This window comes from Thunnus maccoyii, chromosome 18 (assembly GCF_910596095.1).
Source record: "Thunnus maccoyii chromosome 18, fThuMac1.1, whole genome shotgun sequence".
NCBI lineage: Eukaryota > Metazoa > Chordata > Actinopteri > Scombriformes > Scombridae > Thunnus > Thunnus maccoyii.
This window is the reverse complement of record NC_056550.1, coordinates 5413195-5430250: the sequence shown is the minus strand read 5'-3', so window position 1 is coordinate 5430250 and position 17056 is coordinate 5413195. Positions and strand designations below refer to the sequence as shown.

The window sequence follows — 17056 nt, the reverse complement described above, 5'->3', positions numbered from 1 at the left end:
ATTGTCATCAGTATTAACAATCTAACAATGTAAGTACTTTTTACATTTGATACTTAAAGTATCAAAGTTCAAGTTTTTATGATAGTAAACCTACTTCTGTTAAAGTATCTGAATATCACAGCCTATTGCTATGCTGTATATAAAAGAACTACCATAATGAAACAGCAAGTTAAGTCCATCTTACTTAATTGCTTTGATGCATTTGGTCTTGAAACAGGATGTTTTGGGAGTACAAGCTGGGATAAGACAATAAGTTTGATTTTTTTTTATAGTAGTGTTGTGCCGACAGTAAGGCATGAGCAGAGAGAGAGAGAGAGAGAGAGAGATAAGAGAGTGAGTGAAAGAGGGAGATCATACAGTAGGTGTGTACTGTAAGTCACAGTCAAAGCACAAGTGTATGTCAGCAGAGACACACCGGGCACTGAAGCTTCTCTAAATCAGTGAGTATCTTATTTTACCTTTAGTTAAAGTGCCCGTTTTTCTTTGTGCATGAGTGCATGAGTGTATTTTTGCGTCTGTAAACAATAATGTACAGGTCTGGGTACAGATTGCTTTTGTGGTTGGAGACGATAATGATAAGGATAACATTTTCATTGGTTAATGATGATGATGGCTTTTGTGATGGAAAACAAGAACCAAATTAGTTACCTGGAAAGGTTTGAAACCACTGAATAATTGACTTGAAATGTATTGTACTCTAGTATTCATGCATTCATATGCACACAGCAGTTTTCTTAATGTCAATACAGGGGTTGAATAACAGTAATATGGTGAACAAATATTAACAATAGTGTGAAGTGTTAAATTAAAAGAGTTTAACTTGCATCAGTAGTGACAATTTTGCTGTTTCAATGTACACATCCTTTTTGCACATGTGCCTGCACGTGCCTTTATTCATATATATAAAGTCTATATTGCATGCATTTGTGTGTGGCATTTTCTTGTAATGTGTTTTTTTCTTTTGTACTGTCTAGGAAACCCTTCTCCACCCTCACCATCCTCTGTGGTGTAGCTGTGATTGAACGGTATAGAAAATCCATCAGTGTGCGTCACCTCTGTGCCCTGTAACCTGGGGGACACACACCTCTCACCTGCTGCTTTCTCCACTGTAACTTTCTTTCCAACCTCACCCTGTGTCATCATGGATCTAATGGAGTTGGGAGACATGGGCAGTGGTTGTGAAGATGAAAACTGTGGCATAGCATCAAACCTCCCAGAGAACTGCTTAAACAACGAGTGCCAGTGGGAGGAACCTATGTTTGGATTCATTGAGTTGGGTGGGTAAAAAATCATAGAAAAAAAAGTATTAATGCATGATCGTGTTGTGTAAATGGAAATTAAATGGAAATGTTAAGCTGCATCAGCCAAGATTTTTGCAATTAAAATAAAATAAACAATAACAAAGTGAGCTGTGGTGTCTGGACAGTACAATTCAAAACTCACCATCAGATCTTTCTCCTCTTTACTTTGGTCTTAAAGGAATAGGTCCACATTTTGGGAAACACTTATTTCGTTTCTTGCCTAGAATTAGATGATAAGATAAATACCACTCTCATATCTGTACATAAATATGAAGCTAACACCAGGTCAATTTTTTCAAGTAACTCTCAGCAAAAAAGCAATGCCAATTTCCCAAAATGTGAAAATATTCCCTTAGCTGTGCTAGTATTTATGAGCTCATGGTGCAGTATTATTGATATCTGTGAACGAACCTTCAAAACTTGTTATTCTTCGTTTTCCTATCTTGGCTGACAATGTGTACAGTTCTCACATACATGCAAAGTGGTTCTGAAACAACATATCAATGCTGTCATTTTCTAGTGTGCGTGACTGTCATTTACATTCCACTGATGCTCCTTGGTCTTCTGGGAAATATACTAACAATTCTGGTGGTTTGGCTCCGTCCACACATGAGAGGCTCTACCTACCTCTACCTGAGCAGCATGGCTGTTAGTGATCTGTTGATACTCCTGCTGCTGCCTCTGGATCTGTATAAGGTACACCTTTTCTTAATGCACGCATGTTGTTGCGGTATACAATATGATTTGACCCTCATACTGTATATCTGATGTTTTGCTCTGCCTCAAGGTGCATTTACAGAAGAGGGGGGCATGATGCATTTGCTTCTGTTGAGAATAGCGGTGTGCTCCAATAGTAGTTTAAACAAGCCCTCGCAACCTTTCCCTCAGGGGGATCCCTGCTGCCAAATTAAGTTTTGTTCTATTATACTCACTAGTCATGTCATACCCAGAGTGTTCTTATGTCCTTCTTCTTTCATTTCCTCTGCACAGTGGCATGGAAAATACATGACATTTAAGTGTGAGTAAATACATTGATAACACTTTATAATACAGGTCATGTTTTACAGTGTCAATTTGTTGTACGAATCAGAAACTAATAAAATACTCTATGGTTTCTTCTGGTACTTAAATGTAGGTGCAGTGGAAGGAAACAAGATCATGGGGAGGGAGTAAAAAATGGGTATTTTAGAGGAATGGAGAAAGCATATTTGTAAATATAGCACTGGAAAATAAAACAGACGTTTGAGAAAAAAGGTGGTAATAACACTGATATTTAGCAGAACCTATGTAATTATCACACATTATCACAATATGCTAGCAAAACTGTGGGGGTACAGTAAGGTGACAAAATGGGTATTGGGAAAATCTCTCGAAACTCAGATGGAGGCATTATTGAAGAACATACTTCACTTCACTTTAATTTAATGGCCACTCGACCAGAGTTGGTGGAATTTGTTTTCAGTACATCATGGAAAAGAACCTTCCGTACACAGTGTCAACAGCACACATAGACAGACATAACATATAACACAATAAACAATGATCACAGTATATGATATATAGATGCTTAGCTTACATACTTAGACAAGCAAGACAGAGGTTATAGATTTATGGTTTATTGTTATTTTCAAACACTTCCTTTCTCTTTTAATGTTACAAGAGAAAAGGCTTTTAGGATGAGGATTAACCAATATGTTTGAAGAACGTAACGCTATCTCAGATAATGAATTTGGCTGGGGCTGAGTGAGTGTAAACTTCCCCAAATTCAATAAAGAGTAGGACAGAGCTGCTAGCGTTAGCCTAAACTCTCCATACAGTGGATGTGCTATCATGAACTGGGTTTTTTTTCTATTGTAATCTGTAACCCAACAAAACTGTTGTCAACTGATGAGGTGTATGTTACTACAGAAAGCTAGTTGATAACATGCTAACGTTTACAGCTTACATTTGACTGAGACTGAGGTAAAATAATTGTCCTGTCTCTGTCCCTGCTAGCTCTGGAGGCCCAGACCCTGGCCCTTAGGAGACCTTGCCTGTAAGCTGACCATGTTCCTCTCAGAGTGCTGCACCTTCTGTACCATCCTCCATATCACCTTCCTCTCCCTGGAGAGGTACCTGGCGGTCTGCTGGCCAATCATGGCCAAGACGCAAGTGACACGGCGCAGAACCAGGACTCTTATTGGCTGCCTTTGGCTGGGTGCAGCTGTCAGTGCAGCACCGGTGTTGGTCATGGTTGGAGTGGAGGAAGTTGGGGGAGAGGAGCGAGCGATCAGCGGATGGAGGGAGGACGGAAGGTGGACAGGTGGGGAAGGAGAACAGGGAGGATTTATAACAGGTGGAGGGGAAAGCAGAAGTGAACACATGGCCTTGATGGATGGAGGATTAGAGGGAATGAAGTGGGAGGAAAGTGAGACAAAGGGATGGGGTGAAAGACTTGGGGAGTTGAAATGGGTTGGAGATAAAGAGGAAAGAAAATTGGGAATAGGAGAGATAGATGAGAGGAAACAAAGAGATGGAGGAGAAATGAAAGATGAAAAACAAGAAGAAAGAGAGGGAAAGATGGAAGTTCATAGAGAGCAGCAAAATACAATGAAAGAAGACGAGGGAGGAGGAAGGGAAGAGACTGACATGAGGGAGTGTCGCTGCACACACTATGCTGTCTCCTCCGGCCTGTTGTCGGCCATGATGATTCTCTCCAACTTGTACTTCTTGATACCACTCTGCGTCCTGGGACTAGTCTACAGCCTGATTGGAAGGACACTGTGGCTCCGTCCGCAGAGCAGCCGTAGAGACCAGAGTCACCGACACACTGTCAAAATGCTGGGTGAGGAAACACACTTGCAAACACACACTCAGGTATTTGCTTTATTATAAAGAACAAGAACATACAGTGAAACAGTCAGAAAACATGAAATGATAAAATATTACTACTTGCATCATGTAACAGCAGTAATATACAATTTAATGTTGTGGCGTGATGGAGAAGAGAGAAAGAAAAATAATAGATAAGCCCTGTATATATCTATTATAGAAAATATTGAACCTGCAGTGCAGAACTTTCATTTCCCCCTTCTGGCAGTGAGAGTTATTACACAAACACTGTCAACGCATGCTTATGATGTATGCCTGCAGCCTGCTGCAGCCTACTCTGTCACAACTGTTGCTCTCTTCCTTTCTCTTCCTATCTCTTTTTTGGCTTCATGCACCACTGAGCAACTTTCGTAGTAATGAATGGAGCCCCGCCTCCGACGCTATATCCAGTTCTCATAATACATCCATGGTTGCTCCCCCCTTTAGCTCTGGCAAACCAATCATTGCTGGTTGACTTAAAACTTATCAATACTGGTGCGCCAGTGTGGGAAAGTCGCCACAGACACCAGATTTAAAAACTCTGGTATACTGCGAAACACAGAGAGATTTACCTTGAGGTGATAGGCTTAATCAGCATTTTGTGAACTGGTTTGGCAAGGGCTTGAATGTAATGGACATTCATTTATATGTAAAAGTCCCATACTCCAGATTTAAATTTTATAATATTAAAACAAATACCTCGTCTTTTTTTTTTTTTTTTTTTTTTTTACAGAACAGAAGATAACTGTCCACAACTTTGGTAACATTTTTCAAGATTGGCTTTCTGCTGAGGCATCTGATCTTACAAATTAAGAACTTGTATCTCATTTGTTTAATCCATACAAAACCTAAGTGTAAAAATGTCATGTTGTGATTTTACAGGGGGTTATGTGTGTAAGGTATAAAGTGTTAATTAGTCAGCTTTAGGAGTGCTAGTAGGTGGATTTAGTTACCACCTACCACCTAGTTTAGCTTCAATTTACCCAGAGTGGTATCAATCTTCTCATTTAACTCTTGGCAAGACAGAGAATAAATGTTTTTCCTAAAAGTTCCTTTTATACTATAGCCTGGCTCTGTCAGAAGGAAACAAATCTGTCTACTAGAAACTCTAAACCTCACAAACAATACAAAAACTGAAGTGTAAAAGCGACATGTGGTTTTGGAGATTATGTGCCAGACTTTTTCTTGGCTGGGCACAGTAACATTCTGGAGTCAGAGCAAAACAAATGAGATATAACATGTTAATTTTTTAACTTTAGTGGTGCTGGTAAGGGGATTTTGTTACCTTTGGACAGAGTTAACTGTTTCCCGTTATTTCCAATTATTGTGCTAAGCCTTGGGAAGAATTCTTCTTGGAAAGAAAGGAAAAAAGTATATCTCCCAAAATGTCAAACTATGCCTTTCCAAATCTTTGTAGAATTTCTCATTATATGGACAGCTAATATGCGCTTTGTAGTATGGCTACAACTAATGATTATTTTCAGTACTGATTAATCTGTTGATTATTTTCTTGATTAATCAATTACTTTTTTGGTCTTTAAAATGTAATATGGTAAAAAATATTGACCTAGGTGATGTCCTCAAATGTTTTGTTTTGTCCTTAACAGTCCACAACCCAAAGATATTCAGTTTACTGTCACAAAAGACCAAATAAACCAGACAATATTAACATTTTTTTTCTTTAAAAATGACTCAAAACAATTGGTCAATTATCAAAATAGTTGGCTATTAATTGATTAGTTGACAACTAATCAATTAATCGACTAATTGTTGCAGCTGTATTTTGTAAACTCACTATAGTCCTTTCCAACATCAGGGCAGTGCTTGGAGACTACTTAATCACAGCATCTGTGCTTAATAGTGGAAGAAACTTCTTTCATCACCTTCAGGTATCAATGATTCTAATGTGCTCCTCCTGTACCTCTCTGTCTCTTCATCTCCTTCAGGAGTGATTGTCTTGGCGTTTGTCCTCTGCTGGCTGCCCTTCCATGTCGGTCGGACAATATTCTCTCTTTCTCTGGGCACTGGTACTGACAGACAGGAAACATACATGGAAACAAACTCACATGAAGACATTAACATGCTCTCTGATGTCAGCATACAGATGTCAGAGAAAGATATTAACATACACAATGTTAATAAACCCATTAGCCACTCAGACAAGCACCCCAAGACCCCGTCCACAACTGGAAAGATGACAGCAGACGCTCACACCGAGAGAGATGAAATATTCTGTGACATCTGTGTAAAGACCAAATTCAGCACACACACTAACGTAGATACACACTTGGCAGACACAGACACTGAAACACACACTGATGATATGAGCACAGACAAACATTTATATTCTCATGTTATATCACACACCAGAGGGCAACATATAGACACAAGCACACAAACTGTGGATCTGAACACTGAAACAGATACAGATACAACTACACACACTGAAACACACAATGATCCAACACGTATTAATACACAATTATCCAGATTTAATGAGAAAAGAAACACAAACAGTAAAATACATACCAGCACACAGACAAGTACACAAAATGACACAAACAAAAATGCACATATTAGTTTCCATACTGACACAAGCGCTAGTACACACACCAACAGACTGAGCTGTGCAGACTCATACATTTGCATAAACTCACAGAATAACAACACACATAATCACACACCTACCACTGCAGACATAAGCACATACGATGTGACACCCACAGGCCTATACAATGACACACACTTCAACAATACATACACACACGGTGACACACACTTGTATTTTTTGTACTATCTGTCTCAGTATTTTAACCTGGTGTCCTCTGTCCTCTTCTACCTAAGTGCTGCTGTCAATCCTTTACTGTACAACCTGATGTCTGCCAGATATAGACACGCTGTACACAGCCTCATACACACACACTCTCAAACACAGTCTCACCGCCTGCGAACACTCACGGCACAGCACTCCACGACCACTTTGTAAGGGCAAATACTGTATGCACGGAGATGGGCGCACACACTGCATTCAAACTTGACTGCAAACAATTATAAACAGGAAATGCCATGACATGTATGCACAGACATGCAAAAAAGGGGAAACAATCAAGAACAGTTTATGCCTTAATATCTTTTAATAAAACAATGTCTTGGTAATGTATAGTGGTCATTACCGACTACAAAAGCCATGACCATATAAATTGCAGCCCACTGTCATATCTAATTAAAGGCCCTGAACACCCGCACAGGTGTTTTCAATTACTCTGGCTAATTAGACCTATGCTGGGAATTACATGATGTGACTAATTAGCTAATAACAATGATAACTGTGTACATTGTCTTGCCGGATGTCATTCTGGGATAGATGTCAATCAAGCACCATCTGTTCACTTATTGACGCTAGCCTATGCAGCCCGCCCATTTGCTTTGTCTCTTAACTTTTGTGGGCTGTAATAAATACCAGTAAAAAGTCTAGGTACTGATCGGTTCAGTGAAAACCTGCTAGAATTCTCTCAAATTTGGGAACACATGCCTATATATTTGAGGAGGTCATACAGTATAGCCTGACACAACCACATCCACCACAGAAATCAGGTTAAAGAGACAATCTGTGCAATCCTGTGTAAAATTACGTTCCACTTTAAATAGAAAAGTTATTACCATGATCAGTTATTACCTGATCCCATTGACACGGTTACATACATTCACAACTGGAAGCTGCCCAGTACAACCACAGTCTGTCTTGGTGGCCACTGAGCAGCTGAAATATAATTTATTATTGATAATAAAATTTGGAATAATTAGCTTGTCTCATGCCATGGAACACAGGACCTAATGAGTCTCCACTGTGCAACATCTCCAATGTGTATTTTGGATGAATAAATATGACCATATTGGCATATTAGCACGCATTTTGAATGACCACACTAAGACAACTTCTATTATGATATCATATTGTTACAAACATGAAATAAAACACAATACCAACACATTCTGACCTGCCATCATGACTATCTCTCGGCTCTGTTAGTCATGTTGCATGTTATAAAAGTGGTCAGATATTTGCTAATATATAGGTGCAGGCTGATTCCAAGCAGCAGAAGTAAGTGTACACAATGCAACACATCACCACTTCTGATGTAGACAGGAAGTGAAAAGACAAAATTATGTAATTGGAGCACTTCTTTGGTGCTGAAACACATATGGTCAATAGACTCTATCAGGCAACATAAGTGAAAACACCTGTGTGGGTTGACTATGGGTATCTAGGAGCTTTGAAGAGTTTGATAAATAGATGCTATGTTTGCAAAAATAACTGATGTAAAGAGAAAATATTAAGAAAATATGAATAGCTCTTAGTTGTGGAGCACTGTTAGACAGTCTATTACAAGATGTGAATTAATTTGGGGCTAATAACTATATAATAAATTATATAACTATATAAATAACTGTTTTGAATTTGGTGGTAGGGCTACCCTGTTATTTATATTTGGGCCATAGACTGTGCCTCTGATGCAAAGTAGTTTAACTTTTGTTTTAGCAGTTTGAGCTAGCCAAATCAAATGAGTATTGTCTAAAGTTACAGTCTTTTTAGTATGAAATTCCTTCTTAGTGTTTCCCTCATTCTGCTGAAGCCTTGAAGCGAGGACCATTGATTTTGTCCCTCGTTTCTTACACTATAGTCACACAAGGAAGGGATCACTTTATGACCAATAAGGACAGGAAGAATCACTACAACAACCAGTGACTAATTAGCTAAATATCCACATAGTTTATATAAACATGCAGTACCTTAGCAATACAGTTATTTTAGCTTAGTGAAAATCTATATGTCTCAATGTTTTAAAGTAGGGCTAACTAACTTTGATTGTGTATATTTTAAATGAGGTACTCTCCACAACCTGTACATTTATAGTGTACAGGGGAAATTTTATGTGTATGTAAGTAAGGTTTCATTATGGTAACAGTGTCATGCTCAAATTGTGTGCACACATCCTCTGATGCACACACACACACACACACACACACAGAATAGGGCTATCATTTTGGGTCATGTAGTTTCATACAGGCTGATGTGTTTTGATGTAATCTGTATTACATTTCGTGTCCTGATGTGTCATATACTGATATAAATGCCTTTATTTGATTCACAGTTGAGGTTATATCACCTCTGCCACGGAGGTTATGTTTTCACCTATGTCAGTCTCTGTGACTGTCAGCAGGAAACACTTCAGAATGGATTTCCTGAAGTTTGGTGGACAGACTGGCCTCAGGCTAAGGGACAATTGATTTGATTGTGTTTGTAAACCAGGCCATTTCTGCCATGAGATGATGTCTTTTTTTAGAACTATGAATCTATAAAACTGAGACCTGATTCTCATTTCTTCATGACAGTAGGAGAAATGTGCAAAATTAAAGTTGTACTTTTGTTGGGAGATTTCTAGTCTACTCAGTTTGAATGATGGCAGAAAATCAATATCATACCCTCTATATTAGTCATTATCTATCAAGTGTCTCACATATTGTTGATATGGCTCATACTATAGCTATGGCTGCTATTACTGTAAGCACTGTTGTTATAAATATAGAATCTGCTGTTTTTGCTTATTGTTGTCTTCCTTTCTCGTGTTTTGCTTGTATTTGACACATAAATGCAGTCTTATTTGTTTGAATATTATAGGCTTTGCTTGATATGTATTTATATAAAATGTTGGCTGACTTACCAAACCCTTTGCACTGCCTCATGTCTTTTGTTAAAAGTTGCTATGACTGACAGCCAGCAGACAGTATGTATTTTCAGTTCGTAGTTTCACAGATGGAACAAGCGAGTGGGTTTAGTTCTTTGCTTAAAGGACAGGTTCACAATTTTTAAGTCTGTCTTAAAACAACAGGCTGGTGCCCAAATGAACATTGAAATAGTTTTTTCTTGCTGTAATCATTCCTCCTGTTCATACTGAACATTAGATCCCTTCATAATGCACTTACAATGTAAGTGATGGGAGCCAAAATCCAGAGTCCTTCTCCCATGAAAAAATGTATTTTATCTGAGTTTATCTGAAGTTTATCTGAAGCTAATATGAAGCTTCAGTCGTCCAAATGAATCAAATCAAGTAGATATCTTTCAACTTTACAGTGTCCCTCTTTTTCTCACTATACTTCCACCGCAGCTCAACAAGGAAACACTGTTTGAGGAAACACAAAGAGGTAATTTTATGCTAAAAAGACTGCAAATGTGGCAGATATCCACTTGATATGACTAACTCAGACTGCTGAAGCCTCAAATAAGCTTCAGATTAACTTTTAAATGCACTTTTGCACAGACGGAGGCTTGTGGATTTTGACCCCCATCACTTACATTGATAATTGTAATATTATTATTATTATTATTAGCACATTGCATGGGGATCTTTTTAACAGCCAGTATGAACAGGAGGAATGATTACAGTGAGGAAAACCTCTTTCAGTGGTCATATGGGCACCTGACTGTTGTTTTAAGACAGACTTGAAACACTGTGAACTCGTTCTTTAAGGGTAGAATAATGGTAGATTAGACAGGGGAGAGTATACCCACCTTTTACCAGGTGGGCCTGGAGTCTAAAACCAAGTTTGCAGTCCAAAGCTCATTTATTCCTTTTGACCTTCTTGACAAGCTGATTATTTTCAATGCTCAGTGGATAAATACTTGGACCACTGGCATATTCTGTCCTGCAACCACTGGTAGCCAATCGTAAAAATTTTAGTTTGACATTTTGGGAAATACTGTATGCTTATTTGCTCTCTTGCCAAGAGTTAGATTGATACCAATCTACTGCTATCACTAGTAGCTGGTTAGGTTAAGCTTAGCCCAAATGGGGAAACAGCTAACCTGGCTTGTTATTTCTGAAGGGTAAAACTAGATCTTGTGGTTTTATGAGGGTTATGTGTCAAACATTAAAGCTAATTTTAATGGACTGAATGTAATCTTTCTCTAAGCTTAATCTAAAAGCAGATCATTGTCGTTAGACCTCATATAGAGGGAGTCAGCAGTTACATTCAACCTTGGGCCAATTTTTTCATCGTTGTTCCACAGGCTTGTATTTTTCCAATATTTTATTTTCATTTTTATTAATTTGAGAATATAATTGATAGATTAAACTGTTCCTTTCAGGACTGTATCCAACAGCAAATGTCATTTTTCCCATTAATGAGTGAGGAACAACAAATTTAGAGCAACTAATATTAATACAAATTTGGTAAACATATATGAAGATTTTTCCTCTGTTTCCACTACCAAACTGCATGTGTAAAAGTGACAAAGGTTTTGACGCAAACTAACGTGAAAGTTCAGCTTTCTTTAGGAACCAAATGTTTTTGCTGGAGGGCCAGCTTTGGCCCACATGTTACTATTTGCCTACCACTGGTGTACTGCATGTGTAGGGGCATCTCTGTATTTGATCAGTTTGTTTGCCATGTTTGTGTGTGTATTCACCCTGCATGTGTCTAGACTTTGTACCCACTGACAGAAACTTGAACACACTGTTGATTTCCTGCTGAATCGCCAGTAACAGCAACTCTACTTTCCTGTTTATTCATTTTCACACCACTTTCTGTGCAGTTATCTTCAGTCACTCTGGATACTGAGAAATGGGAACAAACTGCAGTGCTTCTCCAAAGACCATAGACTGTCTGTACAACATCGCCAGGTATGCAAAGAGGCAGCAATTTGACTTTTTCTTTGTGTCTTTAAAATACAGAGCAGCTTGAAAAAAAGATGTAGCTAAAATTGCTCAGTGGTCAACAGTAAGGCTGGTTGTGAGGCAGCTGAGTGATAAAATAAGCTCTGAAAATTCGGCCACATCAGTCCAACCCAGATTTCTGTGACTCTCCAGCCATGCAGGCCTGGTTCCTGATGCCTCCCTGGATGCCTCCCTGGCCTCTCTGCTATCCCTGAACTCATCCTCGGTGCTGGAGCAGCAGTACTCCACCCTGCAGAGCGGCATGACTCGACAGCAGAGGATTGCCTTCAACCAAGACCTCAACACCTTGTTCGGAGGAAACACCACGGTCAGAGAACGCATCATACTGCTGTGTGGTTTAGTTTGGTACACTCTGCATCCATCACCTGTCACTATTCAGGACATTGAAGGTGATCTTGGGAGACATAAATATAAGTTATACAGAGTTTTCTCTATTATTATTTTGCCAAAAAGTACTTGAGATGTTATTGGCGACAAAGGGGTTAAAGAGGCAACAAAAAGATACAATTACCCACTATGACAGATTTACAGGTTAGTTTACATTTGTGTACATTTACATTTTGGCATTTTTTTCTGAGTTATGTGCAAAAAGCTGAGTGCATGTCCACATGTGGTTCACCGTTAAATGAAAAGATCACATGTTCAGAACCGTTTGATAAACATGTTAATGGAAATGTAGGGTGCGAGTTCCGGAGGCATTAACTGTATTCTAACGAATGGACAACATATAAATGTGGAAAAGACAACTTTGTCTAAAAGGTTTGGATAACCTCTAAACGATTATGCACAATTGTTTTTCTGTGTGTGTTTATAGGTGAGTTATGGGGGTGTGGGCGTTGTTGCCCTGGCCCTCTCTATTCTATTTGAGATGCTAGCCCATCACCAGACCACTGGCTTGGGCTCAAGGAGCCCTGAGGCCCGCTCCCAACCTCCAGATCCCATACACAGGATATTTGGGGCTGATGCAGGATCAGACATCAGCTCCATTGCCAGTGAATTCCTCAAACAGGTGGCTGGATTCTGCAAGCAGTGCAGTAACCATAATGATAATAATTGCATTATTCAAGCCCACACATAAGTATGAATTATGAAATTTAAAATAGATCACTCACTTTTCTTTGCTCAAGCTTTTTCACATATTTTCAGTTTCAGCTAAATTTTACATGCAACATGTATAGACTTCATACGGTATATCAGAGATATTCGATGCATATTTTGAGATTGAGTCTTAAACTAGAGACTACACTTGTTATGATGTAACGTCCACAAAGCCATATTTTCTAAAAGAACACATATTGTCAAACTAGTATCACCATCAAAACAAAGTGCAATATGAGATTTTATGTATTTTAGACATCATTTCCGTTCTAGGATCAGTAAATTGTCAGTTAAGCACACAAACAGGCAAATATTTTATATTTATATTTTAAAATGCTTCCAAAGCCGTGGAAATGTTGAACTATTCCAAAATGATGGATCAAGTTAGGCCTGGGCCTCATCAATGTCCACTTGCTGCTATATTTATCAATCTGACAATATTTTGTGATGAACTCGTGTATGAAGACATGATTCAATCTAACAATCATCTAACATGGCAGGTTCCTGGCACAGCCAATGACCAGGACAAGATGGCAGCACTGCTGGAGAGCTACGAGAGAAAGCTCCGGACCGAGCTGATGGATTTCTATGGGAGGATGGTGTCGCTGGAGAGGATCACACTCAGCTCTGCTGGGGTCAGCCTCATCGTTGAAACAAAACAACTATAGAATTACAAATAATATTAACAATGGTGCTTGTCTGTGTGTTATTACTGCTTCTTTCACAACTACTATTAATGCTATTACCTCTGGTATCACTGCTAACCATATCTGGCTGTGTGTCATTTGCTACACTGTATCCAAAAAATCATAAATAGTGCTTTTGGCCAATTAACCCTGCGATAATTCATCAATCCATCTAGATTTAAGAAGTGAGACAATCTTTGCTTTAACCTTGGGTTTGCCGATCCTGAATCTTCTGTATGGCTGGCTCAAATTTGTCCAAACAAAATGTAGTAATCCTGGGTTAAAGCTTAAAAACAGGGTTAGAGTGAAGGTGTGTAAAGCCATTCTTGTTTCCTTTTGTGTGCAGGTGAAGCAATGGATCAACGGAGCTGCTCTCCACATTCACACCTTTCTCCATTGGAATCGCTTGACCAACCCCTCAGCCGGAGAGCGCTTAAGTCTGGACTACCTGCATCGGGTTGACCCTCTGCTCAAGGCTTACAAAGAGTATCTGCTCAAAACGGTACTGCTCTCTACTTTTATGACACCATTCTAAATTATTTATAAATAGGGGAAAGTGAAAGAATCTGTTATCCAGATCACTGTGTAGAGATTTACTACCCACTGAACTAATAATAATGTTTATTCATATAGCACCTTTCAAGAGCAGACGTCAAAAAGTGCTTCACAATAAAAACAAACAACAAGCAAATAAAAAAAAGCAAATAAGAGACAGAGCAACAAACATTAAATGCAGACATCCAGCTAAAAACATAAGGCAAAAACAGAAATAAACAAAACAAATTAAACAAAAACAAGTCTAAACAAATGGGTCTTGAGTTGCTTTTTAAAGGTGTCCACAGTGTCTGCAGAACTGAAATCCAATAGGGCAGAGTTCAGAAGTTTAGGACCTACAACCTCAAAAGCATGGTCTCATTTTGTCTTGAGCCTTGAGCAAGGGACAACCAATAAGTCCTGATCTGAGGACCCCAGATTTGATCTGCCTCTTATTCACCCATTCAAAAACACCAATTCTGGCAGAGCTACCATGCAAGTCTCTGTCCTAACCATTGGAAGCAATTCATTGACTTGCTTAAGGACACCAGGCCATGAAGAGCCAGGGATTAAACGGTCAACCTCGCCATAGTATTAAGTTAATTACCATTAACTTCATACACTTCCAGTGACCATTATATGATGACTGTAAACTTGGGCATTATGAAACCCATTGGTGGACAACTTTTAATCACCCATACAGTTCAACACCCTCCAAAATTTCAACAAATTTGAATCAGCACCTCTCTAAAACATTTTCAACAAAAACTAAATGTTAAAGCGTCATTATAGCTCATCAACCTAATAAACTGACAGCCAAGTGTATACTGTCTGTTTACTTAAGCTTTATTTTAAGGTCTGCAGAATAATCTGATACTGATTTTAAAGCAGCAGAATTTTGCATTTCTGATCATGGAAACATATAAAACATAAGCATTAGTCCACAATTCCTCCCTCTGTCACCAGGTTAAAGTGTTGCCAGCCTTGAGCCCTGGCCCTAGTGGGTTGCTGATAGTGGAGCCTCTGAAAAATGTAAGCCATGAGGTTCGCCATCGAATCTGTGAGCGTAGGGCTATCCAGCGAGCTCTGGTGGAGAATTTCCTGTCAGCCCAGAACCTGCAGAGGGGGAAGGAGTTCTTCCAGAGCTCCCACAAGCACCATGAAGCTCTGATGGCACAGCAAGGACACTTTCTGCTGAGCATGGCTTGAGAACAATTAAGACTGACAAGCTATGATTGATGATCTATCCAGCACAGATAAACCCCATCAACTGTAACTAGGTACTGCAGGCCTGTCAAGCATTGAATGTCTTCACATGCTGACATGTTGTGCATGGGGCTGTAATATGAGCAATACTCTGAATATGAAGAGTTTGGATGATGATTTTTTTTAACCTCTCCAAAACCAAAAATACAAGAGTAAGAAATTGATTTTACTGTATGTTTGTCTGCTCTAACATAAGCTGTGGCAGCATGCCTGGCTAACTAGCTCATGACCGATAGTATACTTAACCCAGCATTACTTCCAAGGCAAGGGTCATACTACAAAATTTTGTGGGGTTATAGGTTATGTTAAAAAAAAAAAAGCTTTGTTCACACAACTAGGTCATCCACTGTGTAGTATTTCCTCATGGTGTGGAGGCCTGTTCTGGATGCTACCATATCAGAGTTTAGGCTAATGTCAGTGGTTCTGTCCTGCTTTACTGAATTTGGGGAGGTTTATAATTCAGCAACCCAAGCAAAACTTGCTATCCAAGATATCATTACATTTGCTGAATATGTGGGTAAGTCCTCAAAGCTGGCTTTTAGGGCAAAGCCCCCCAAAAAAACCATCCATGGACATCGGATGTTTAGTGAGACGTTCTCTTGTAATGTTAAAAGTGAAACCTGCTGTTTGAAAAATACAAACAATAAAGCATAAATCCAACCTCTGTCTTGCTTGTCCAAGTATGTAAGCTAAGCAGCTAAACAGATCATGTTAGAATAAAATGATGAAATGATTTTACAAATATTCCTCATCATACTTACAAAAATAGGACTAACTAGCTCTGCAATACAAGAGCAACAATATTTCTGTAATTCGACATCTACTACATGGATCATCAACTAGTGAAGATGCTAATGTTTGTCGGGGACATGTAGTCTTTCAGCATAATATGTATGTAGTTAGCCATATAGTGCATATTTAAGACCTTTTACAGCATTCTTGTTTTAAAATGAGTCAGCTGGAAACATTAAAAAGTCAGCTGGACACAGTGTTTTTAACCAACTTGTAAAGCTAAAATTAGCGTAAGTAAGTAAGTAAGTAAGTAAGTAAGCTTTTATTTGTATAGCACTTTTTAAAACACACAGTTACAAAGTGCTTCACAGACACATGCAAAGTTGAAACAGATAGACAAACAAAATAGACAAACATGACTTAGAGAGAAATCAACCAGAATGAAATAAAGCAGGACATGGAAACAAGAAGGGAGGTCTATAGAAAGGCTTGCAGATTTAAATGGGTTTTGAGGCGTCATTTAAAACAGTCCAAGGATTCAGCCAATCTAACAGATTGTGGAAGATGACTCCAGAGTTGGGGCTAGGAATGCAAATGTGCAGTCACCTTTTGATTTGCGGTTTGTGAGGGGGATAGATAGAAGGCCAAGATTTGAGGATCGGAGAGGTTGTGAGGTGGAATGGGGCACAAGGAGCTCAGAAATGTAGCTAGGGGCGAGGTCATGGAGTGCTTTATATGTAATCAGCAGGATCTTGTAGTTTATTCTGAATTGTAACGGAAGCCAATGGAGGGATGCAAGAACAGGGGTAATGTGGGACCTATGGCTAGTTCTGGTAAGAAGTCTAGCTGCTGT

The 17056-nt window shown here is 39.0% G+C and overlaps 2 protein-coding genes across 2 annotated transcripts; both read left to right on the top strand.

The window, feature by feature from the left end:
* The first annotated feature begins 265 nt into the window (after nt 1–265).
* Nucleotides 266–7137, top strand: LOC121883860 (growth hormone secretagogue receptor type 1-like). Its single transcript, XM_042392317.1, has 6 exons — nt 266–440; nt 975–1277; nt 1822–1997; nt 3297–4125; nt 6098–6187; nt 6938–7137. Exons 2-6 carry the CDS (start codon nt 1142–1144, stop codon nt 7135–7137), a joined length of 1431 nt encoding a protein of 476 aa, XP_042248251.1. The 5' UTR covers nt 266–440; nt 975–1141.
* Nucleotides 6000–16014, top strand: LOC121884326. Its single transcript, XM_042393087.1, has 6 exons — nt 6000–6040; nt 11746–11833; nt 12020–12194; nt 13486–13620; nt 14018–14173; nt 15172–16014. The coding sequence occupies exons 2-6, from the start codon at nt 11775–11777 to the stop codon at nt 15412–15414; spliced, it is 768 nt and encodes a 255-aa protein (XP_042249021.1). The 5' UTR covers nt 6000–6040; nt 11746–11774; the 3' UTR covers nt 15415–16014.
* Nucleotides 16015–17056: the final 1042 nt, after the last annotated feature.

Bases quoted from the DNA above. Each gene is read 5' to 3' on its own strand.
- LOC121884326 (XM_042393087.1), top strand. From the start codon at position 11,775: ATGGGAACAAACTGCAGTGCTTCTCCAAAGACCATAGACTGTCTGTAC. The intron at 11,834-12,019 runs GTATGCAAAGAG...GTGACTCTCCAG, and splicing joins TGTCTGTACAACATCGCCAG to CCATGCAGGCCTGGTTCCTG. The intron at 12,195-13,485 runs GTCAGAGAACGC...CTAACATGGCAG, and splicing joins TGTTCGGAGGAAACACCACG to GTTCCTGGCACAGCCAATGA.
- LOC121883860 (XM_042392317.1), top strand. From the start codon at position 1,142: ATGGATCTAATGGAGTTGGGAGACATGGGCAGTGGTTGTGAAGATGAA. The intron at 1,278-1,821 runs GTGGGTAAAAAA...GTCATTTTCTAG, and splicing joins GTTTGGATTCATTGAGTTGG to TGTGCGTGACTGTCATTTAC. The intron at 4,126-6,097 runs GTGAGGAAACAC...CATCTCCTTCAG, and splicing joins ACACACTGTCAAAATGCTGG to GAGTGATTGTCTTGGCGTTT.